Source organism: Ictalurus punctatus, chromosome 13 (assembly GCF_001660625.3).
Source record: "Ictalurus punctatus breed USDA103 chromosome 13, Coco_2.0, whole genome shotgun sequence".
NCBI classification, from domain to species: Eukaryota; Metazoa; Chordata; class Actinopteri; order Siluriformes; family Ictaluridae; genus Ictalurus; species Ictalurus punctatus.
This window is the reverse complement of record NC_030428.2, coordinates 11,771,017-11,797,252: the sequence shown is the minus strand read 5'-3', so window position 1 is coordinate 11,797,252 and position 26,236 is coordinate 11,771,017. Positions and strand designations below refer to the sequence as shown.

The window sequence follows — 26,236 nt, the reverse complement described above, 5'->3', positions numbered from 1 at the left end:
GGGACCATTACAGTTTCCATTAAAACCAATACAATTCCCATTATAACCATCAAAACATTACAAATTCTATGAGGGTTTCTATTGTTTTTTTTGTTTTGTTTTTTAGCAGGGTTACCATCTGGCAAATATGGTCCACCAGCTTGACCAGATCAGCCTGTGTTTTGACAGCTGGTAGCATGTCAGTCTAAGCACTGTAGCATTAAATACTCCATGTAGCCACATAGTGCCAGGATGGTGGAGAAAGTTTGGCACTTGTGGCTTTCCATACAGCAGGACTCACTATGGTGTCATTGGTTCTCTCCACCCACGTTATGTGTCAAAGAGCCGCTGTGCTGCTCATGCGCGACTGTCCAAACGCTTATATTACAGAGGTTATGTCGTTAAAGAGCAAGTTTTAGGCATAGCTGCCGTAAATCTCGCCTGTACCTTGTTTATGAAATGCAGAGGTGAAACGAATCGCGGTTTTGTCAAAGGAAAGAGCTGAGCATTTTACTGACACAAGTCTTGTGCTGTGTAAGCATGTGCTGCATGTGAGGAGGACAGGAGCGCGAGAGGGATGCGGGGCATGGGACACCAGCAGTCCACTTACCGGTAATTATTTTACAGTAGTCTGTTATTTATTTATTTATTTATTTATTTATTACCCATTGAATTTTTCCACCTTTAATGCAGAATTTCTAATGCTGGCTGGTGTCAGTGCTTTTTTTTGTCAGTTTAATGTTACTGTGGATTTGTAATAATTCATTACTCAGGAATAAGTCATATTAAGTAATAATAAATGTATTAAAAGTAAATAATATGCATTATTTGCATCACAGTGTCACCAAGTTTAATCTTTAAGCCTTTACTGTGTTTATGTTAAGCACTAAAACACTTCCTGTTACACTTTCACTCTCAGAGCAGTATCAGATTGTAAATGAAAATCAGTGCATGTGCAGTGAGAGATTTATTATGTCCACTCTTAGAAAGCAAAAGGGAAACCCTTTTTACTTGTAAAGGTTTAAAGAGAACTTAAAGGTTCTATGTAGAACCCTCCATCTGAGTGTTTCTCAGAAATCATTCCAGACTAGAGCCCTTTTACGAAGCTAAGAACCCTTAACTTCAAGGACCCAAGTGAAGACTGGTAAGTGTAATGTTTGGAGTATGGACCATGCTTGTCACCATGATGCAGAGAAATCCAGAATGTACCAAAGCTGTTGAAATACAGATGATAGAAGTTTCCTTTTTCACAAGCGTGCTTAGTATGGGGTGGTGGTTTTGTTCAGTCAGCACTAAAGGTATGCTGCACAACCACTTATTGCATCACTCGCTTTCACAGTGTCTCTATTCTGTCTGACTCTTTGAACAACCTCAAAGGTATTCAAAAGTCTCTAAATGGGATGGGCCTAAGGTTTTGTGGATTGCTAAGCCACTTTGTATGGCCTGCGTTGATGGTAATAACTTAGAAATCAATTATTCAGTAAATATTGGCTTTCCCAGTGTATGTCATTTTCATTCCTTTATTAAAAATGCCTTGAATTGACTAGGTAGTCTTGTATTATGTAGTATTAAGAGTTCCTCAATGAGGATTTGCAAGTTAATAGAATAAAATGCAGACATCTGTATACTTTCACAAATTCAGCTATTATAAGAGAATGAGGATCCCTTTTTAAAAATTTGAGATCATTAGTAAATCTGAACCTGGTGGCCATTCACATTACACAGTCATATGCAAATGGACTGACCCAGTTTTTTCATTACTAGTTATCCATGCATATGATTTATGTAATTTATGTTGATGGAAAAGCTGACAAATCAGATGTGTGAGGTGCTGGATATAATTTGATCAGTGCTAGATTACATCTATACATCTCCTTCTCACCAGGTCTTTATTCTTACTCCACATCCATTTCACGTTGCCATGGCATCATCAACCTGAGTGCCACAGTGTTTGGTAACGAACCGTTCTGCTGCATCTATCATAAATTCAAAAGTGTGGCTTGGTGATGGACAAGTAAAAAAACCTCATACAGGAGAAGTGTCTAAGGTTCACTGAGTAGTCTGCTTTGTGTGAAAGCCCACCAAGTCTCTCTTTGTTTTTTTTTTTTGTTCCACAACTGATATTCATGACTCACCATATTTTTCTGCATGGTTACAAGCTGTCATAGCAACTGTAGCACAGTTTCTGCCCTGAATAGAAGTGTGCATTGCTGTTTTGTACCAAAACTCGCTGTGTTTTAGTGAATAATATAATTAATAATCTCTCTATGGAGACTGATGCACCCCCACATTGTAACCCTGTAAATTAATTAAGGAATACTATCTGAAGCAGAGGTGTCAAACTCAGGAGGACAACAGCTTCATTCAGCACATTGAATCAGAAGGTTAAGTGAGCTATAATATTAAACTCTGCAGTGCTGTGGACCTTGAGACTGCAGACTGACATACCTGATCTAAAAAAAACTGATAGAAGCTTTAGGCTGTAGGTTGGTGTTAGTTTGAGTAATGGAAGGTGGAGTCAGAAGGTAAAGTGAAAGGTCTGCATTTAGCAGGCTTTTATGGCCTTTTAGGAGGCTGTATCGACCCAGTGGCCTCGCAGCTGTCTGGCTCATGATGTCATGATGTCAAGCTGACACTTGTATTTTATTTTTCCCTCAGTGAGGAATCATCTTGGGAGATGACAGATGGAGACATCGGTAGGATCGAAGCCTGCCAGCCTGCATCCTAAATGCGCCATGGAGCAGGAGTTCAGCTTTAGCACACTGGTGAGTGATGGGGGTATGGAGGGGTCTGTGCTGGGGTGGGGTGGTTAATGGGTCAGTTTTCTGACTGCTGGGGAAGAGTGTGAGGGGGCAGAAGGGCTGGTGTGTGTGTCTGACTCATCCATTAGCATGCTCAATGCAGCTGCGCTGTCATTCACATCCTTCCATCCTGAAGTAGGAGGGAGTGGGGAAGGAAGGAACGGATATAAGCCCCCTTCACACTTTGCTTCCCTTCTTCATGAATAGACGATTAAAGACAAAGAGAGTGTTCTCATCGTTTGGTTCAGTAAATAAACGTGCCCTCTTGCCTCTTTCCCCTCGCTGACTAACAACTGTGGAGCTTTTTGTAGTGCTTCAATTAAGCTCGTCATTGTTGTTCATTGTTGTGTTCAGAAGTGAAACTGGTCGTCATTTCCAGCAAGTATTGAGTGCTGAGCCAATCTTCCTTCCAGGTCTGTGGTGCCCTACTGAATGGTAATAAAAAAGCCTTCTCTCCGCTATGACCATTCAAAAGCTGCTCTGTGTGGGTGTTAGCATGGGTGCCGAGGGCCACTGCTTGTGGCTTCCGGTCTGTCTCACTTCTGAACGAGCACTGAGAACAAACAACAAACGGCACTAATTCATGTGTGTGTCTGTGTTCTCATGTGGTGATTCAGCTCTGCTCTTTATTTGCAGAAGAAGCTGGCAGCTGAGCCAGACTATACGGATGTGACGCTGCCGGCAGTGGAGCGTGTGCGAGCGCTCAGTAAAATGGGTTACAACATTGAGATCAGCGAAGACATATCGCCACGCCGCTACTTCCGCTCAGGGGTCGAGATGGAGCGCATGGCTGCCGTCTACCTGGAGGAGGGCAGTCTAGAGAACGCCTTCGTCCTCTACAACAAGTTTATCACGTACTTATTAAAGACAGCTTTGACACACCTTTTCCACTAGGGTAGAGGATAACTGTGGTACATTTTAATCATTAGGGCAAAGTATAAATGAAGTACAGTCAGTAAGGCAGAGAATTAATGTGATCCGGACTTGGACAAAGAAAGAAATCTGCTGCGTTTAATCATACTGGCAGCTGTAAGGCATTCATTTTTTTCAAGGATATTCCATATGAATCATCCACTTCTGTTATATTCACAAATTGTGATGGAATGTTGACATTTGTTAAAATGAATCTATGATCAGTTTGCAGTTAATATAACATACAGTATATGTAAAGCTTTTTTAAGCCATAAATGGACTTTTCTTAGACTTTTACCAGCACATCTGAGAGAAAAGTGATATTCTGAACAGTTCTTTCATGTTTTTATTGTCACTAGGCCTTCAGAGGGCCTGTATAACATTTAATAGCTATGAATCAGCTAGCTAGATTGTTAAATTCAGATAGAGTTTGCTCAAAGTGCATGTTTCTCAGCAATAGTTCACTTATGATTTTAGTCACTCCATATCGTTAATGGATAAACTCCCAATTTCCATTTGAACTACATGTGTCGTTTGTGAAAAATTCAGTCTTTTTAAACAAGTCACTAAGCTGAATAACTTGGTATCAGTATTGGTCACTACCTTTTGGTCAGTGGATGCTGATGGGCTTCACAATTGCAAAAGGCAAAACTGCTCTGGAAACCAAAGCACTACATTTCTATAGAAATTCAAGTTCAACTGGCTTTTTTGTCATTTCACCCATATATAGCTGGTACATTACACAGTGAAATGAAACCACATTCCTCCAGTACCGTGGCGTTTCATAAAACGACACACTAACAAACCACATGAGACGACTTAGAACTAAATAAGATCTACACATTCTACATAAAGTGCACATGCAAACGTGTGCTAACAACACAGGACAGTACAATACTACTAAAACAGGATCTATAACCAACTTCATGATTTTTCAAATATAGATTTTACAGGAATTTCTGTTATTTGTTATTCTGTCAGTGATATATGCAAGTCTGTGTATGCCTGAACCTGCACCATGCCTCTTTGTTGGCTGCCTTATGGTACATGCACACTGAACACAAATTCACTATCTGAATTTATCACCCATTCATTTTTAATTTCATATTCCATTTCCATTTTCTCTGGAAGAATCATGCACAAAAAGTTATTAATGGCAGTCGCTTGGTTCTCTGCTCGGTTCTCATATAGTCTGAATGATTCCAAAAAAAAACAACAACATTTAACTGCTAATTTGAATGCACCAGTTATGACAGAGGATGGATGTTGTATAGTTACTTATATGTGTTTTAATCATGGAAACTTTGCGAGGCGTATGCACTAACATCTTATAAGTGAAAGAACATTTTAACTAATTTTATATATCAAAAGCATAGCCTTCCAATATACTTTCATGGCTTTTAACGTACAATGCTTGTGCTTTATGTTCACTCTGCAGTTTGTTTGTGGAGAAACTCCCCAGTCATCGGGACTATCAGCAGTGCAATGTCCCTGAGAAACAAGTCATAATGAAGGTAAGCCCCTGGCAGCCTGCGCTGAGTGATGGAGCCCAGTGGCGCTGAGCCCACTGTAAATCGTATTAGCATTATGCTTCATTAGCACAGACACACTAACACACTCATTCCCACCGAGACATCACAGAAAATGTCTTCAGTGTACTACTGTTGTTGCGTAGGCAGTTCAGTCTAGAAATGCAGACTCACTGCATGGTGCATGTCAGGTCACAGTCTTTTTTTAGGCAAATGGAGTTTTGCAGCTAGTAAAGATATCACTTATGCTTGTTGGGTTTATTGTTTTTTCCCTCTCTTCAGTTTATTATTGATTCGTGACGCCTTTTGAAACTGTTCTTTCTGTTGTAGAAGTGAGAGATTTCATAAACCCGCATGTCCTGCTGGCATGAGCACCAGCTAATATGATGTGCTTTAGAGTGGGCAGAAATATCGCATGATTATATTTTTTAGGATAGCAGTGCCAGCAAAACTTTCAAAAGAAGGTGTATATTGCACCTTGGATACACTACAAAGTCAATAAACCTCTCTGAGGACTATCATCAAGCTGCATATAAAATTCATCACTATTACACTGTCATCTTGCCTAGAGCAAATATTCCTTGAATATACATTCCTTTCACACCTTTCATTCCTTTCATTTTCACATTTTGCCTTTTATAGAAATTGCAAGAAGTGGCTTTTCCCCGCAAGGATCAACTGAGGAAACTCCTTCATGAAAAATACAGCAAAGAGTACACTGAATATCTGAAGAGGCAGGTAAGCTCAAGGTGCACTTGAACAGATTAAACTCACGTCATACTGTCAGCTCTTTGTGACTCTAAGCTGCGTGTTTCACCATTTTGTAATCTAAGCTGCACTAGGTTTTGCATACAGTAGAGACACATACAAGCTTTTGAAGTAAGCAGAGCTAGAACTGATGCAGTCCTGTTTTTTTGTGTTGTATTTTAATTAATATTGTGTGTATGTGCATGTGCTTTTAGAGCCAGGCCATGCCTGTAGCTGTGTGTGGAGAACAGTTACAGAGGCTGTCTTTGCTGGAAGAAGAGAAACAGCGCGTGGCACAGTTGAGAAAGATGCAGCTGGAGTCAGAGCAGTTCCGCTACTTCGAGGACCAGCTGCGGCGTCAGGAGCAGGCCAACCGTAAACAGGATGCCGGCCCTAAGGAATCTGAACAAACGGATGGCTCGTGCCTGTCCCAGACTCCAAAAAACCACACGCGCCTTGACCCCAACCGCAACAAACAAGCAACGCCTCTCCCCAAACCTGCGGCCACGTTAGCTGCCGTCCAGAGTGAGTCACACAGGGAGAGTGCTTTGTGTCCATACCTGGCTGAGTTTGTATTCAGAGTGTGTGTGCAGACTGCATGCGTTTGTGTGTGTCTATTCTAGATCAGCAAGTGGAAGGCTTGAGGCGGGTTCTAATTCCTCGAGACCTGACATACAGGTTTCTTCTGCTGGCCGACCGCAACACAGCCAGAGGCATTGAGACATGTGGCGTGCTCTGTGGAAAACTGGTATTCAATCTAATTCAATTTGTTAACGCTTTGAACAATGCACATTGTCACCCAGCAGTTTTACAGAAATCCAGATCTAATTTTTTTATTTAAATTTATATCGATGGTATGAGCTCTCTCGCCTCAAACAACTTATATATGTTCTTCGTGCTTACTTTATGTTCTTTAGGTTACCAGTTCCATGATGCTTCCTTTTTCTGCATTCAATGGGTGCTAGAAATTCAATTGACATGTTCAATGGAGTAGGCATATACAAAGTTCCAGTATTGTGAATGAGGCCATTTGATTTTTGTTCATGGTTATACATAATCCAACCTGTTTCTCTTCCATTTGCATTTTCTGGCATAAGAGTGCCTATGTTTAGAATAGCTGTGGTGATACTGAAACTGGGCGTGAGTGTATTCAAGGCTTGCTCACTTCTCACACAATGGTTCCATAAACATTTGATAAAAGGTTGCACTTTGGCTTTGTTTGCTTAGTTGGCTAAAATGGCCTCACAATGGACAGAATGGAAAAAAAAACCCTCTTTGTTCTTTTTTCCTAACACCCAGACTCACAACGAGTTCATGCTCACCCACGTGATTGTGCCCAAACAGTCATCCGGGCCAGACTACTGTGACATGGAGAACGTGGAGGAGCTGTTCAGTTATCAGGACCACCATAACCTACTGACCCTTGGCTGGATCCATGTAGGACACTCTTTACCATTCTCATCGAATTGCCACCTTTTGTCTTTTTTTATTATTATTTTTTTGTAAGCTTTTTGTATTGACAGAGAAAACAGATATAGAATAGCTGAGTCTTTTCTGAAAACATAATGGGATGTTTATGAAAAGCAGATAGCTTTATTCAAAATGACTATTGAGTTGGCCCTATTACCTGTTGGATCAAATGTAATGGGGCTTCAGGCAGAGGGTCACCATGGTAACATCCCTAATAATTTTACAGAGTTATTCTCAGTTCCTGTCAAGCCAGCTAGTGATCAGGCAAGAACCGATTATGTAAAGATGTTGGTTGTTAACCTGTGTGTGTGTGTATGTGTCTTTATTTATGCATGCCTACAGACGCATCCCACACAGACAGCTTTTCTTTCCAGTGTGGATCTGCACACACACAGCTCCTATCAACTGATGCTGCCCGAGGCCATTGCCATTGTCTGTTCACCCAAGCATAACGAGTGAGTTTAATCAAACACTCTCCTCCCTGTCTCATAGTTGCCATGCAGGAAACAGGACCAAGTTTCTTTTTCAGAATGACACGGCTTATTATGAATAAACAAAGCATCAGTAAGTCTCATCAATAAGCTTTTCCGCCCTGCGTATGAGGAGTTTGCATGTTTTCGCTGTGCTTTGGGGGTTTGCTCCCCAGTCTAAAGACATGTTTTGTAGGCTGATTGGCATTTCCAAATTGTCCGTAGTGTGGATGTGGGTGCGATTGTGCTCTGCGATGGGTTGGCACCCCATCCAAGGTGTCCCCCACCTTGTACCGTGAGTCCCTGGGATAGGCTCCAGACTCCCCCGCAACCCTGTGTAGGATAAATGGTACAGAAAATGGATGGATGGATGGACGTAATGTAAAGGTAACATGCCAGTAAAAGCAAGACAAATAATAAAAGCCAAAGTGAAAAAAAGTGTTAGCTGTTTTTTTTAAATATTAGTGATTGATCAATATTTTGGTCAATATTTATTGATAATGTTTTCCAGATCTGTGTAAAGATTTGTATAGAAGGCTCGCATGGGATGATATTAAGCCACAATTTATCAGTTTATCAGGCATTTGAGAGTTCTAAAACATTAAGTTGAAAAAAAACATGTAAGAAAAGTTTACAGTTAATTCTAAAGGAAACAGAGAGAGTGGCATAATGCTAAAACAGGTATAACATAATCGTCTTTTTCAAGTACGTGTTAATATCCATGCTGCTTTATTGTGCAGAAAGTTTGTTTGTTGTGATATTAGGAAGTCCTATGAGCAGTGCAGTATAATAGTCAATAGTCAATATTATTATCTGCTGTGGATGTGTTAGGGGGAAAATGCACTGTGTAAAAAAAGATGGTCTTCTCACACTGTCTGCCTCTACGCAGTACCGGAGTGTTCCGCCTCACCACTGCTGGAATGAGCGAGGTGGCTGGCTGCAGACTGAAAGGCTTTCATCCGCACTCAAAAGACCCTCCCCTCTTCACCGTAAGGCCCTCAGCCATACTTTTTCTAATTGAATAGCAAAAGCATAGGTTTGGTTTTAACATTACAACCATTAGAACTGAATAGCTAAGGATTACATGCACATAAATATAAAAATGTCAACTAGCTAACATTAATGTTAACTAGCTAACCAGTCTATGTAGTGAATGAGTTAGCTAGCTAGTACCTGCTAGTCCTTCTCTGCTACTACTTCACTGCTACTCCTCTTGCAAAGGAGATTTAGGCAGCATATTTCATATACTGTATCCATTTTGGCGTTTTCAGTACCATGTTTCTATAAGTGTTGACCAAATCACAACTTTACATTTGGTAAAGGCAGCTATTTCTATATAGCTAGGTACTACCTAACTACAGTTGTAAAATTATCTATAAATCTATCCGTGCTAGCTGACATTACTGCAGTTCTTCGCTGTAAGACCCCCAGCTGTACTCCTTCTGATTAAATACCAAAAGCATAGGTTTGGTTCTAACATTGCAACCACCAGTACTGAATTGCTAAGGATTAAATAGACATAAATACTAAAAAAAGAATACAAAATAAATAAATAAAAAAGTCAACTAACTAACATTAATGTTAACTAGCTAACAAGTCTATGTAATGAATGTGTTACTAGAGTTAGCTAGCTAGCACAAACTTCTCTGATAGTCCTTTTTCACTGGAAATTTCTTATACATTGATTGGTTGCATTTCTTAAACAAAAACTCATAATATCTATTTTGGAATTTTCAGTACCATGTTGTTACAAGTGTTGATCAAATCACAACTTTAAGTTTGGAAAAGACAGCTAGCACTATATAGCTAGGTACTAGCTAGCTACACTTGTAGATTAGGTAGAAAAATCTGTCCTTGCAAGCTAACATTGCTGCAGTATAATGTTACAACTCTATTCACTGTAAGACCCTCAGTCGTATTCTTCTGATTAAATACCAAAAGCAAGGTTTGGTTCTAACATTAAACACACATAAATACACAAGCATATTCCTAAATTACTAGCTTTTTATGATTCAAAATTTCAGTTAGCTGCAGTTTAAGCCTAATCACTACACTGCTGTAAAACCTCATCTGGAGACTATGGCAACATTTGCTACCTCAGTCAAGGCTACTTTTGTGTTCTTTTTGCCCCTTTTACGATAAATTCGATGCTGGTTCATTAAATTACATAATTGCACAGTTATAACTAGCTAACCATTTTTGTAAAGAATTTGAAACTACAGTCGTTGGCATCAACATTTGTGCTAGTCCTGTTTCACTGGAAAACGTAGCTAGCATATTTCTTAGACATTGTTTTGTTTTGTTTTTAATTTATCAATGTATAAATTTTTGCCTTTGTGGAACCATGATGCTACAAGCATTGATGAAATTATGACATTAAGTTTGGGCAAGGCAGTCTAGCACCATCTAGCTAGGTAGTTGCTAGCTACACTTGTAGATTAGCTAGAAAAAACTGTCTCTGCTAGCTAATGATAATGGAATGTGAAGTTATGGCCATTGTACTATTCAACCCCTGAATCTTTACATCTTTGGGTGATCCTGTGATATTCAACTGATTTGTCAGCTAGCTCACATTGCTTTATTCACTAATTCTTTTGCTTCCTTGTTCTCCTAATATTTTTCTTTACTAACTGGTGTAAGGAAAGCCTGATTATAGTACAGTCAATCAAATGAGTGCCTTTTTGAGTGGCTTCAACGATGAGTCTGTGATTGATGTACCCTGTGGCGCTAATAAACATGACATATCACTAAAAATACTGTTGGGGACAGTTCAACACTTCTTATAGGGATTATGTCATCCAAAACCAAATCTATGTCAAAGTTAAATAACTTGTTATTACAGACTCTTGGCTCCTTTGATGTGGCTCTGTAAGTGGGACACAAGCACATCTTTTTAGGGGAATTGAAAATCAAATGTGTGTAATTTACAGATCTGTAAGCACGTGGTTGTGAAGGACGCCAAAACGACAGTGCTGGACCTCAGGTGACAGATGAAGGGAGGACATGCTTCAGTAGAAGCCACAGGCCCAGAAGTTTTATTTTTTATCTTTGGCTACTTGAAGGCTTTTTTGTATTTATTTATTTATTAAACAAAAAAGTACTGTGAAGTGGAGTCTGTGTTGCACAGGTTGCTGTAGGCATTTTGTAATGAAGCTGTAAAGCTTGTAAGTGGTGTTTTTTCTTCTTCCCCCCTCTGGCTCTATTTGGTTATGGAATTTTTAAACAGCTTGCTTTAGCTTTTGTGCCTGTTCAAAAGCAATCTTTTTGGACAGCTTTGTGATCTGATCTGACTGCTCATCAGGTTTAATAAAATTCAGTGTGTCCTGAAGGTGGCGTCTTTTAGCTATTAATGCCACAACCAAATGTAAACTTTTTACCAGGATGCAAAGCTATTTTTAGACAGTTGCCTTATGTAAAATGATGTGATTTTAGATTTTTTTATTTTATTTTATTTCTTGCTATATACTAAGATACCTTTTAACCAATATGTACTGAAATGTTTATATCTTGTCAATTATGCTGAAACTAATTGTTACAGCTCCAATGTTTTGTCAAGGGACCTCAAACTATAATCAGTATGTATTGTGTGGTATACAGCTAAAAGCAACCATTTCCAGCTAGAGAACTTCAGGTCATTGAAGGTGGTGTTAAACTTGAAGGAGTGGCAGGTTTTATATTACTGAAGCAGTTGTATTATGTTGACCTATTTGGCATTCGTCATGGTGCTCAGGAGTTTGAGCCTTACAATAAATGGTAAAGCTGAGCAGCATAAACAGGCAGATGTCCCCCAGTTTTGCCTCACTTTTTCCTTAACCAAAGCACCTACAGTACAGTAGAATAAGCAAAGAAGCCTAATACGCCTTATTAGAGGAGCTACTGCCATGGAACTAGAGGCTTGATAGAACCAGTGATCTCAGGTATCATAGTCTCATGATAACTTAAATCAAACAGTGGCTCCTCCTCTGTTTTTCAACTTTCCATTCCATAGTGGTACAACAGAAAATTACAGTGTTCCGAGGTTCGATATCCTCTTTGATGTTGAGTGAGTCTTGTTAGCATATTGTGGATTTTGTGTGTGCTGTGGCATTGTATTTTTTCCTCTTTTCTTTTGAGGTATGTCTATGTCTGAGTTTCAGTAGTTCCTCTGAAACTTTTAGTGCTGTTTTGCAACAGGAACTTGTGGGCAATATGATGCAGTGACTGTACAATGTTTTTCCCTTCTACTGCCATTTTTTTTAAAATAAAAGAAGAAAAAAGTGCCTGTGAGCTTGATGGTGTCATTTTTAAATCATACTAATCTCATTTGTAACAAGATTTTAGTCTTAATGAAATGATTTCAAATGAAGGCAGAAATCCAATTGATCTGAAGTCTATTACATCATAGCAAACATTCTCTACTGATTCAAAACTTTCTGCTTCACCTTTTTTAATGAAGGTGCTGCCATCCTGCTCATGAACAAAGTGATTTGTAACCCTGTTGGAATTTGTGTGAGCAAATAATAAAATGAATGACTGTTAGGTTAGATGGTTTATCTGTACAGTATTTGGTTTCAGTTTTCTTCAGAAATGCGAATACATCTTCCAAGAGGTTGTCAAATAATACATAGAATCACTTGTAAGTTATTCTTATCATGGTCTAAAATGGAATCATGCACAGAAAAAAAGACAGTAAATACAGTTTCAGTATGCAGAGCTTTATTCATTCCTGGGGTTATTGTATAGATATCCATACAAACTGTCTCAAAGCCCACAGCAGTGAGAAATCACATGCAAGGGGTATCTTATGGTGTTTGAAACACAAGAGGGAGTATGTGAGCTCTGTTCTATAAACCATTACACAACACCTTGCAATTATTCTCTCTCCCTCCATCTGGAGCCTTGCTATACCCCAGGAATCTTTCCAATCTGTTCATGTTGGCGGCTTTGCTCATCCAATGTAACAAAAACAATCAATGACGAGAAAAAAAATCCAAACATTCACGCAAGTGTGGGCAGTGCAAAGACAAAACAGGAGAGAAACCAGCGGATACATTCACAGTTTACAGGCTAGGAAGCGAGAGCAGAGTTTTGAGGGCTTGGGGCTGTCGAGTTTAGAAGCACTTGCGATGCACAATGGATGGACCGGCCTCGTCATACTCCTGCTTGCTGATCCACATCTGCTGGAAGGTGGAGAGGGAAGCCAGGATGGAGCCACCAATCCATACTGAATACTTTCTTTCTGGTGGGGCGATGATCTATGTACACACACACACACAGGATGACAATTACAAAAAAAAGTTCAGTGGTATTATGATCGTCAGTAGTGCCACAAGGACTGATTTACTAAAACTGAACCAAAACTTTTATGATCTGCAAATCCAGCTAGTCAGAGTACTCACCTTGATCTTCATGGTGCTGGGGGCCAAAGCAGTGATCTCCTTCTGCATCCTGTCTGCAATGCCAGGGTACATGGTGGTACCACCAGACAGGACATTGTTGGCATACAGGTCCTTACGGATGTCAATATCACACTTCATGATGCTGTTATAAGTAGTTTCATGGATACCAGCAGACTCCATACCTGGTAGGGAAAATCATAACTCAGAAGTTAATGGATCAAATGGTGCAGAGAGAAACTGAGGAATGTAGCAGAAATTGAGGAAATAGGAAAGAGACATTACCTATGAAGGATGGTTGGAAGAGGGTCTCAGGACAGCGGAACCTCTCATTGCCAATGGTGATGACCTGCCCATCAGGAAGCTCATAGCTCTTCTCCAGAGAGGAAGAGGTGGCAGCAGTGGCCATCTCATTCTCAAAGTCCAATGCGACATAGCACAGCTTCTCCTTGATATCACGGACAATTTCTCTTTCAGCTGCATTAGACGGATTACTTCAGTAAATTGGTACTGTTGTTTTCACGTAAAACATTTTGTGCTTCCATACCCAACAGTACACAACAAAAAATCTGTGTTTTAGAGTTTAACAGAGTACTGTGCAAATTACGATACTCTCAGTCTTGTTTCATCATTTTTCATCATTCTTGTGTTGTTGAATGCACTATATTTTGGCTTAAAGTTTTAACAGATATAAACAGAGAGTGTTTTAATAGTGTTTGCATTCACCAGTGGTCACGAAGGAGTAGCCACGTTCAGTCAAGATCTTCATGAGGTAGTCAGTGAGATCACGGCCGGCCAAGTCCAAACGCATGATGGCATGAGGAAGAGCATAGCCCTCGTAAATGGGCACATTGTGGGTGACACCATCACCAGAATCAAGAACAATACCTGCACAAAAACAAATGTTTGATCAGGCAAATGTTCTGTCACTCTGAGGTTAAATGTACTATGGTTTTTCCAAAGGGGACAAGGGTACGGACCTGTTGTGCGTCCAGAGGCATAGAGGGATAGCACTGCCTGAATAGCTACGTACATGGCTGGAACGTTGAAGGTCTCAAACATAATCTGAAGGAAGGGACAGTAGTGTTCAAAGGTGAGAAGGAGCTAGGGTACTTTCCTTTATTGTAATGTTTTTATTTATTTTTTGCAGAAACCTTTTAGTTCCTTTGATCTTATAGAGGATTTTGATTTCTATCTAAATATTGGCTAGTGTGAACAGTGCAAACTGAGCCTGACCTGGGTCATCTTCTCCCTGTTGGCTTTGGGGTTGAGTGGGGCCTCTGTCAGCAAGGTCGGGTGCTCCTCGGGAGCAACACGGAGCTCATTGTAGAAGGAGTGATGCCATATCTTTCAAAAGAATAAAAGCATTTTATTCATCATAAAAGACTAAAAGCAATTACTTTATGGGCAAATCAAGTCAGAGTGTCCAGATTATAATTAATCACTTACAAATGGGCTGATGAAAGTTTAATGGATCATCAACAAAAACCTGTAGTCTTCTTATTTGTGACACATGATCCTTATAATGAGTGAGATATGGAGTAGTCACAGAGAGCTAAGTGAATAATACCATCTGCTGCATGCATCTGCTAGTTGATGATAGTGTGTGCCTGAAGGATAGTGTTTGACACATTAGTGTGTGTGGGTGCGTATGTGTTTGTACGTATTTGTGTGTGTGTGTGTATGTGAGTCATGTTTGCAGTGAGTCATAAGGCACCACAGCTCTTCCAGGTATAAGTGGGGTCTATTTGAACACAGAAGATCAGATAAGAAGTCTAATGATAAGAACAATTGCATGTTAATTTCAGCCACATATCTATCATAAGGCTCACATGCTACGTGTTGCTATTTTGAGGAACTATTTGGCCTCTTGTTCTCTGCAAGTTCTGGTTTGTAATGATGCCTAAATTAGCAAGGTCTGCTTACTTTTTCCATGTCGTCCCAGTTTGTGATGATGCCGTGCTCAATTGGGTATTTGAGGGTCAGGATACCTCTTTTGCTCTGTGCTTCATCACCAACGTAACTGTCTTTCTGCCCCATCCCCACCATCACACCCTGAGAGCAGACAGAAAGGCATTCAACATCATAATCAGATAAATGGAAATAAAAATGATCAGTGTTTTCCATTCCACTAAGCTAAATGTCATGGTTCCTGTAGGCGTATATTTTCTGTATATTGTCTCTATGTGGTGTGGTTGGGGAAAGGTCACCTGGTGTCTGGGACGACCCACGATGGAGGGGAACACGGCTCGGGGGGCATCATCCCCGGCGAAGCCTGCCTTACACAGTCCTGAGCCGTTATCGCATACCAGAGCAGTGCTTTCTTCGTCGTCACACATGGTTCAGCTCGGATTTCCTTCTTCACTCCAACAGGAGACAATCACTGCAAATGCACCAGTCAAACATCAATAAATCTGCTGTCTAGACATGCAAAGAGCCTTGCTTTTTAAACATTTGTTATAAATTCAAGCGAGTAATCAGAAATATTATTTACTGAATTTTGAATGTCTAAAAATCGTGTGTGTGTGTGTGTGTTTGAGCAAGAGAGAGAGAGAGAGAGAGAGAGAGAGAGAGAGAGAGAGAGAGAGAGAGAGAGAGAGAGAGATAAGGACCACACCCTACTCCACAAAATCATGAATGCGTGGAATAATCTAACTGTTCCAATTGTTACAAAAGGATAAAATAAAATAAAATAAGGTTCTACTAAAATTACTAATAATAAATATGCTAAAAGTAATCCAAATATTAAAAAAAGAAAAAGAAAAAAAAAGGATATCTCTGCAGAACTCAAACTGCCCTCTCCCATGTATCCTGAATCTTGTACTCCTGTCCCTGATGAATGAATGCTTCACCATGGGAAAAATTCCTAATTTGGAAATAATGAGGAGGCATGTCTGTCTTTGGACTTCACAAACTCTCCCTGGCCCTCCCTGTCTACAACATTTAATGGAGAGAGAGAGAGAGAGAGAGAGAGAAAGAGAGAGAGAGAGTTGGGGAGTCACACTGATTCCTCTGCTCCATTTATGAAAACCATATTTAGGCATAAACCTCACAAATCACACAGACTTTAATCCAGCAAGGGCCTCAACCGTTTAGCCTCAGGGTCATGTCTCCAAGCATTCACTATATAAAACATAGCTTTTAAAGGTTATGCAGATTTATACATATTTACTGAAACTATGCATGCATATAGCAATTTATTACAGGTTTATAACACCATTACAGATAAATCTGCATCGTAACATTCATTAATGATACATATGCACTATAGCACTGATAAATCTGCATTATAACACTCGCCAATGACAAGTATGCATTTTTACACCATTACTGATATATCTGCATTATAATGCCACTAATGATAAATGTGTATCCAACATGTTACAGTCTAGACAAGTTACCTCCATCCTATTCACTATCTCAATGAATGTTTTTTTTTTTCAATCAGTGCCAAACAATACTGAAACCACAGCTCTCAATTTCCATTTCAAACCATCTTAACAGCATGCACCTGGGTCATAATGGGCCACAATTGATCATAAGCTGCAATCATATGCCAACATCAACTAAGTTCTTATCTACTATCTGCATTCCTGTGTAGCAAATTTCACCTCAAAATATCTCGCTTTACATAGCATATCGCAGAGGGCGTGAAAAAAAAATTACAGTGAAAGACAGAGAGATGGAGTGAGAGAAAGTGGGTGGAGGCAACTTACCCTGACAGTGCTGGGCCGGGGGTTTAGCCACTTGGTGATGGTGTGGCCCTGACCAGCGTGTGGAGCTCTTATGTAGCTCCAGTCTGTGCTTCTCTGCCGCCTCCCACCTCCCAAACATGGAGCCAGGGCCGCACGCAGCCCATCGGGTTCACTCTACTACAGCCTTATAGGGATGACTGGGGAGAACACTCCAATCCGGGCGGCCATCGCTCAGGGCATTCCAGCCACTGTCTCTCTTTCTTCCTTTTTTTTTTTTGTTCTGAAAGGATGGGGACCTCATCGTGCAGGAACATAAACACAGAACTCAGGCTAGCCCTCCTAATACACACACATGCACAAGCACATACTAGTAGGCCATGTACAGATATACCCAAGAATGGTGCACGAGTTTGAATTACATCAATAAAACATACACATTAGTAACATAATAGAAGTATCTGACAGTATTATGGACACTATCCCAAAACTTGAGGGGAATTTAAATCACTCATACATTGATTAAAACACTACAAATCTACTGGTACCATTTAGTCTTTTAGTGTAGTATGGCATTGCCTCATACATGACTGTTTGCAGATGACATAATAAAAAAGGTCTGATTGAGAAAACAAAATGATTCATGATGATGCCAGTCACTGTGCTCACTGTGAAGAAATCAAAATAAAGCTGGATAATGTACCTTCAGGTATTATGAAGGTTATTTATTTACAGAAGTTAGTACACCATCAGCAGATATAAGCATGATATAAACTCATAGCAATGAAGAAACATATATTTGCTGATTTTAAAATACCAAAAAAAAAACCAAGTGCTTAAATATTGTAGATTAGAAATGACAGAATGAAGTGACAGAGTAATATATCAGGAGTGATCAAACTATATGGATGCTGTCATTTCCTTTTGTTCACTGTTCTGCATCAGCCACATCCCACCGGACATACAGTACTGTAAAGTACAATGAAGAACAAGTGAATAGATCTTAAGAGTAAGAACAGTTGAAGTGGCTTGGATGCCTCATCCCTTCTGTCCATGCAAGCTTAATAAATAGTACTGAGTGCTTGACAGAGCTCTGTCACTTAGCATTGACTCAGTATGTGTTCAGATTTCATGACCTGTAACTGACAGATTGTGTGCTGAGTGTGGAGGGAATAAGCTCTGCTCTTGAAAAGCCTGGTTGGTCTGCCTCTGGTTTCCTGATCTGCAGCTACAATGAGGCTGATTCCACTTTGTTTTTGCTATCAGGCTTGGCACGTGAAGTTCCTGCTCAACTATTTAATGGAAAATTTAGAGGAATGTACAAGATTAGCTATCAGTGACCAAATAAGAAGCAAAACAGCTACAGAACCACAGTTAATGGGAGAAGTACACATGTGCACATGATTATGAACTTAGAATACACCCTATGTACTATTACTACAGTACATTACTATTACTATATGATATTATACACATTATATAATGAATAAATAATAAATATTGGTTATGATACTCTTACAAGTCCTAGCCATTTACTTTGGGTTCATTTCTTCACCAAGGGTTGGTCACTCTTATTTTTTTTTGGATACATTCATGCCTACACAAGTTAAGGATTTCTTTCTCATGTAAACACTTCACTAGCACGTGTCTGACTTTTTTTTTATTTAGCCGTGCTCCACATTCAGTGGTTCACAGTGAAATGCTACAGTTTTCTCCTCCCTGTTAGCTGTCTTTAATGCAGCACCAAAAAAGGAACTGTTCAGTAAATAAGGAGAGACTTGGCAGCGTGCTCCTCTCTCAGGCATGTAAGGAAAGAAAAGAACTCTGCGGAAGGAGTGGGTTGGGAAAAAACACAGTCTAGCATGGAGAATTGCAGAGTGTGTATATATGGTTGAATGCCTATCTGTCTACCTGTAGGTGTAATGCATGCTTATTTAGGAGGGGGAATAAGGACACAAGGCAAAGGAATGGGAATATTTGAGCCTGGGAGTTTCTGGGAGGGCTAACCATAAATGAAAGCTTCAGAGCTGGATATCCTTAATACAATTCATATTAGTAGGTCACTGTGCACATTTCCATTGCCATGTTTAGATGTGCTTTCTTCCAAGTTGAGACTTCCTCTCCCTGTGCCACTGGCCTTCAGCACACTTGTATGCTAAAACAAGGCCTTTGAAACACTGTGCACATTATTACGGCTTTCATGCCTCAACACATGAAGGACCTGATAATTGTTGAATGGGGTAAATCAGCTGTGTTACAGATGGGAAAACAGAAAACTGTACAATGCATGAGGTCCACATGACCAGGATTAAGAGCCACTAATGTTGTCCTTCACAGACACTACATTTGCCTGCATAAGAACATTGTGGAAAATGCAGTGACATGCGGTATCTATCACCTCACAACAATGACTGCACAGCAAAAGTGTTATCAAAACTAGTGGTAAAGTGTTACAAATCATCTTGAATCCTTTAAAATCAAACAGGACCAGCCGTAGATAATAATCTACCATAAAATGTCTGAATAACTGAATGAGTTCAGTGAATTATTTAACTGAAATGCTTTCATTCTGGTTCAGTAGGAAAGCACTTCATCAGAACCAGCGGCAGCAGCAGTGTGGAATAATGTTTGCTACTGGGCGGTGGATGAACTTATGCTCTTTTGGCATGTGCTTTGACCGAAAATGGCAAGGCAGCTGTTCTCTTAAAGGACTCCTCCAGTCAGCATCTCATTGGATGCCTAGGATTAACACAATTCAACTCAGAATAAGCATGAGAATGCCTTAGTGCAATGCCTGAATTCTCTCTCTCTCTCTCTCTCTCTCTCTCTCTCTCTCTCTCTCTCTCTCTCTCTCTCTTACTGTGTGTGTCTGAATCTCTAATATCGCACTGTTACTTACTCTTAGTGGCTCTGGCATTCATCCTTTCTTTCTCTCTCTGGCCCAAATACCTGAAATGTATATGTAACAAACTACAAAACACTGTAACAGAAAAACTGTTAACATAAAGTGCAGCATTTTGTATAATATATATATATATATATATATATATATATATATATATATATATATATATATATATATATATAGTAATACACTTTGTAACAGGGTCACATGCTCAGTAGTGCCACTTCAGTTGAGAAAAATCAGGTAGATTCAGACTTATACTGTCTTCTTATACAAATTATACTGTCTCTTTGGTTACTAAGATAAGATAATTCTGGTATTTTCTTTTCTCTGGCGTGTTTTGGCAAAGGCTTAACGTAGACACAATTTCATAGCAGATTTGCCTGCTAGTATGTATTCAGCTTGACCTTATGATCAAATCATGAAATCAGGGTCACCAGTAATGACCGATTACAGATCATATGACACATTGTATTACCCTTAAATTTCCAGTAATACCATTTTGTTGCATAATGTGCATTTTGCAACAATCTGGACAAAAATGTGACACTCAGCATATCATGATTTCTGCCCTGATGACTACAGGAATGGGTGGGTTTTGGTATGATTGGGGAAGTGTGACATCATGCGGTGATGTATGTTGTTACATACTTTTCTCCTGTCATGCGGTGATGTATGTTGTAACATACTTTTCTCCTGTCTGAGTCATTCAGCTTGTCCCTGGTCAGGATCCATCTATGTATGCTTTGTATCTTGGCCAGCGGGAAGCCAATTTGTACCGATTTGTGCCAATTTATACTGGCAAGGTCCAACGTTTCCTTAACTTGACAGTATCCAGCAGAAGGGAATATTTCTTACACATCCAGATGGTTCTATACTTTATTATCAAAAAATATATAAAGTCAAAGAATACAATACGTTTACTCCTTAAAACAAATAAGTAACGCTTCAGTCCTTAATTTATAGCACCTATAAAAGGACAATGTAGCAGAGAGATGGAGAGACAATAAGAAAACCATTATCCTTTTCCTGCCACACACTTTATAAACTACACAACATAAAATGGCAGGAGTCACTAAGTAAGGAAGTCTTTTGAACCAATTACAAAATAAAAGCACTAATAAATATTACATTATTTAAAAATGGAATAACATTATATACCCACAATATAACCATAATTATATAAATTAACACATAATACCATTAAAAGAATTGGCTCTTACACTCTGTTTAGGACCTGATAAAACTCTAATCTACAGTGACTTGTAGTTTCTCATTGCCGGTGTTCTAGTTTTAGCTTGGATTTCAATGACACTGTGTAAAGCAGTGCTCTTCTGGTTTTGCTCAGTGTTTGTTACAGGGTTCAGCTCTTGGGTCTTAGTTTCCAAAGTTTCACTGGAATGCTGTCTTTGTTCATCCAGAAACTAAAGGCTTTTTCCTGTGTTTATGTATAGTGGGAAAAGGTCTAATTCTCCACTGCATGCATTTATTGGAGTGTTCCTTTGATTTTTCAAGATCATTTTGCAGAATGCTGCCTGAAGAGCTGTTGGATTCTTGTCCCATTTAGTGTGATGATTGCATGGACCCCAGAGCCCATCTCATACAACACATCAGACTGGATTATTCTATAAACTAATTGGCACCAGATTGTAAAGGTTAAATCAATATTGTAATTAGTTTTTCGTTATTGCATATAGTGCTCAAGAAGTCTTCTAGTTTAGTGCATTCACTGCTATTCTGAATTCATTCTCAGTTTCCTCCCCTCCTGTAGCTTACAGTAAGACTTCTAATTACACTATATGGCCAAAAGTTTGTGGACACCTGACCATTGCACCCAAATGTGCTATTCCAGATTTATTCCCTCTTTTTTTTCGCCTTCCCTCCATTCTTCTGGAAAGGCTTTCCATTAGATTTTGGATGTGTGGATTTGCTCATTCATCCACAAGAGCATTAGTGAGGTTAGACACTGTGCCTGGTGCATTCCAGATCATCCCAAAGGTTTTCAGAGGGGTCTGTGCAGGTCACTCGAGTTCTTCCACTCCAACCTTGGCACACTATGTCTTCATGGACCTTGCTTTGTGTACAGGTGGAACACCTATTGTTCATGCTGGAACAAGTTTGGACTCCTTAGTTCTAGTGAAGGGAAATTGTAATGCTACACCATACAGAGAAATCCAATACAATTGTGTGCCTCTAACTTTGTGGCAATAGTTTGGGGAAAGCCCACATAGGAGTGTGATGGTCAGGTATCCACAAACGTTTGGCCATTTAATATTGGTCCTATTTGTCTCCATCTAGTTGATATACAATTGGGAGAGAATATAAAATCATGATGATCTCATGTGCCATAGGCCATATTAATTGAAACTCATGCAGATATAGTAATTTTGCTTCTTTCTAGCAAAAAGCACTTGAAATGTCAAGCTTGAAATATGAGCGAAAATATAAAATTTGTACTATACAAAATAAAATCTAGTTAAAGTTGCCTATATTCAAGATATTTTTAATCATTTTTAAATATGGACACCCTAAAAGCAGCTTCTTTCACAAAAGAAGGGGGACTTAGGGGACTAAGGGGACTTAGAAAGGGGAACGTAACATTTAGTCAAGTCAAAGATAGTTCTCAAAAAAAAAAATTCCACTATATTTATAACCTTAAGTCAGAAACACTTCCCTACACTACCTCACAGATCCTCATCTGTACCAACTTGACATGATATATTTTCAATATGTCCATCTGACAAAGCTGGTGAATGGAAAAGTAATGTTTAGAATAGAGAGTACTGGTCTTCAGTTCATACACACAGGAAAGTAACATTAAGTTTGAAACTTGAATACATGCGTGTTTTATTAAATTAAATTTTTTTCTGATTCAAAAAGAAAACCAGGTGACTAGATGTGCACAGACCCCACACAAACCCCTTCTTTCTGTGTATGACTCATGCATGGTTTTAGTTTGCCTCTTTTGCCACCCAGTGGACAAATATGCCTGTTAGGTAAGCGGAAATTCCCCACTTTCACTGAGCTGGGGATTTCAGTGCAATACCAAAATGGCACATGATTATGACCATATGGCCTAAATAAATATACAACCTATAGTTTATTTATTGATTTATTTATTTAACATAAAATCAAGTTAGTTAACATGCTTTAATATTTTAGTATGACATACATTAATATACAGTTATAAGTTTTTAATGGGTCAACTTTGTTCTAATTTTTTTAAATGATAAAAACTATTTATTATCCACCCATCCATCCATTTTCCATACCGCTTATCCTACACAGGGTCATGGGGGAGCCTGAAGCCTATCCCGGGGAACTTGGAGCACAAGGTGGAGCACAACTCATCGCAGATCACACACACACACACACACACACACACACACACACACACCCATTTGCACACTACGGACAATTTGGAAATGCCAATCAGCCTACAGCACATGACTGGGGGAGGAAGCCAGAGTATCCGGTGGGAACTCCAGAGGCACGGGAGAACATGCAAGCTCTGTGCACACAGGGCAGAGGTGGGATTTAAACCCCCTAGCCCAGAGGTACAGGGCAAACGTGCTAACCACTAAGCCACCATGCCACCTATATTCATCATCATCATCATCATCATCATCATCATCATCATCATTATTATTATTGTTATTATTATTATTATTATTATTATTATTATTATTATTATTATTATTATGCTCTTCATAGGCAAACAGAAGTAATTACACCAACCTGTAATAATAATAACTTAATTCATCTTCAGTAATCTCTTTACTGAAATCACTGTGAATTCTGAACCTACCCTTTAAACACTGGGTGTGAAGTTGGAATACACCATGAATGGGATGCCAGTCCCTTACAGGGCACCATGCAAACACACAATCATTCACACCTAGGAACTTTTTGAAATGTCCAATTATATGTGCTGTAGGTACATAAAGAGAAATGTAATTGATTTAGTATGTATTGATGAGATAACTGCATTTTCCCTTTCCCCAATGTAGTATTTACAAGGTACAAAAGAAAGGTAGAACAAATAATCCCCAATCTGAATGATAAGCAACTATATATAGATCAGTCAATCATGATGTTATTATACTGTGGGAATTCACACAATTATGTTATTTATAGTAGTTGTTAGACAAGTTTTTGTATGTTACTTTTGTATGTTTCATTGTTTTACATAATGCTGGAGAGAATGGGAGGGTTTTGGTAGCTAATCTTGAAGTACTGGGACTTTCCCTTTTCAGTTTCCACTTCTATACGCAATCACTTTCCACAAAAGGAAGGGAGGAGATTTCATCATCAGTCATGAGTACAAGATATGTGGAGTTGATAAAAGTGCATGTAAACTATACAAAGTGTGTGTTTCTGGATTAGAAAAAGTACACTGTAAAAAAATTTTTTTTTGACTCAACTTAATATATCAAGTGGCTTTTTTCCATTGTTTTTTTTTTTTTTTTTTTTTTTTTTTTAGTTTTGTGAACTTCAATTATTCAACTGCAATCTAAGTTGGCTCAACTAGCATTTAAGTTAGATGTACTCAATATTAGTGCATTTAAGTTAGATGTACTCTATATTAGTACAATAAATAAATAAAATTGTATCCAAAATGAGAATAAAAGTATAAAATTAATAAAATGCACAGCAGTATCACACTTCAAAGGCTCAGTACATTTATTGTCTACAAACACACAGTATAAGCCTTGTACACAAGTTGACCAATAAAATATTGCTGAAACACACAAATCAATGTATAATTGTGATCAGAAGCCGTTAAAAGTGTTAGTTCGCCTGTGTTTTCATTGGAACACATAGGTTCATAAAATGTAAATGAATGGGTGCCAGAACTTTCAGTCCAAACAGCAGATAAAGGCCGCATCAAAGTATTCCATGCAATTCCACCGTGAAAATTAATGTGTTCTGAAGCCAAACGTTAGATCTATGCAAAACAATGGAAAACTATTTAAAACTTTATTAGTTATAATTGTTCGCATTTGTATTGGAGCCTACCGAGGTCGCACTTCTTTTCAAGTAACGCAAGCTTGCTTGCAAAACTGCACGAGGACTGATGTCATTGTTGTTTAGACACCCAGGATAAGAACAAGTAAGCACTATTTTGAAAAGAATATAAATGTGATTTTGGAAGCAAAATTCCATTACAAATATGAAAGTGCAACTTCGATAGGATCCAATATATACGTGTACAACCACTGACCAGAAGCTCAAAGCTCAACTGCTTGTGAAGGAAACTTAACGGCTTGCGTAAGTGATTTAAGCAGTAATGTAATTGGTTTATAGTGAATACATCGTGTTGAACTCATTTGTGATTCCATATAAGTAATGAAATGTTGAGCTAATTCATTTAAATATGTCAATACAACTTAATTGGCTATTATCTGGATCAACTGAATAAAATAAGTTGCACTTACTAAAGTCTATAAATATTTTTTACACTGTACACATCATGCATGATACATTTTTAAACATGTTGGATATGATATTCACATGATTAGTAGGCTCAGGCTGTACTGGTCTGCAAGCAACCAAAGGAAACTTATGATGATTTTCCAATAGGAAAAAAACAAACCATTTTGAAACAATAGTCTACCACCTCCGGATGTGTCACCAAACGTGATTATCGTTTTCATCTGTCTACACAATAGCTCAGTGTTTCACAGTGTTGATCCGGTAGAACCTGTTAGAAATCATTAGAAAAAGTGCCACCTTGCTTTAATACACTCAATTCAACACAACTCAATCAGCTTGTTGTAAGCTTAACTAATAGTTAACAAAAATGCACTACATTTCAGAGACTTTTTTCCACTTTACATGTGTTCGACTTTATTCTTTCGGTGTCCCAAAAGTCTCCATACATAGGGGAAACTAACACTTTATTTACTTGAACATCTTCTGCATGATTTCCTGATAAACACACACTGAGTCGACTCTCCCACCCTTGATGAATTTGCTAGTCTGGTGTTAGGCATGTAATTGCATGTCCAGCATCCATGATCCAGCCATGATATATACAAGAACTAGGTAGGAAAAATATTGGAAGACATTTTGCCTTAATTTAAGTCTTTATTTTCTCCTATGTATGAAGACTTTTGGGACACCATGTATAATAAAATAATTATGGAATTACAGAATAAGGTTCTGTAGATTAAATTAAAGAAATAATGAAATTAAAGATAAATTAAAGAATAATGTTCTTCAGTTCGTTAACTGGATATAAGTTGAGGATTTCCCAGTGATGAAAAATATAGCAGTCACTCTGCTGAAAAAGCAACTCTCCAATGTAGAAACTGACCTAACTATTTTTCTATCATGTAATGATTTCATTGGAA

The 26,236-nt window shown here is 38.8% G+C and overlaps 2 protein-coding genes across 3 annotated transcripts; one reads left to right on the top strand and one right to left on the bottom strand.

The window, feature by feature from the left end:
* Positions 1–320: 320 nt before the first annotated feature.
* stambpl1 (STAM binding protein-like 1) lies at positions 321–12,167 on the top strand. 2 transcript variants are annotated; one of them, XR_008397646.1, is made up of 12 exons: positions 321–591; positions 2,638–2,744; positions 3,417–3,634; positions 5,131–5,206; positions 5,864–5,959; positions 6,184–6,493; positions 6,592–6,716; positions 7,268–7,405; positions 7,781–7,893; positions 8,134–8,295; positions 8,798–8,897; positions 10,839–10,856. XR_008397646.1 is itself a non-coding variant. In XM_017483984.3 (11 exons), the coding sequence occupies exons 2-11, from the start codon at positions 2,664–2,666 to the stop codon at positions 10,893–10,895; spliced, it is 1,314 nt and encodes a 437-aa protein (XP_017339473.2). In that variant the 5' UTR covers positions 321–591; positions 2,638–2,663; the 3' UTR covers positions 10,896–12,167. The 2 variants fall into 2 exon arrangements, 1 of the variants encoding a protein (XP_017339473.2); XM_017483984.3 differs by lacking the exon at positions 8,134–8,295 and having other exon boundaries at positions 10,839–12,167.
* A 419-nt stretch (positions 12,168–12,586) lies between these two features.
* On the bottom strand, positions 12,587–17,144 carry acta2 (actin alpha 2, smooth muscle). Its single transcript, XM_017483986.2, has 9 exons — positions 17,000–17,144; positions 15,494–15,666; positions 15,210–15,338; positions 14,520–14,630; positions 14,264–14,348; positions 14,010–14,171; positions 13,569–13,760; positions 13,287–13,468; positions 12,587–13,142 (listed from the first exon to the last, which is right to left on the bottom strand). The coding sequence occupies exons 2-9, from the start codon at positions 15,620–15,622 to the stop codon at positions 12,999–13,001; spliced, it is 1,134 nt and encodes a 377-aa protein (XP_017339475.1). The 5' UTR covers positions 15,623–15,666; positions 17,000–17,144; the 3' UTR covers positions 12,587–12,998.
* Between the last annotated feature and the right edge of the window lie 9,092 nt (positions 17,145–26,236).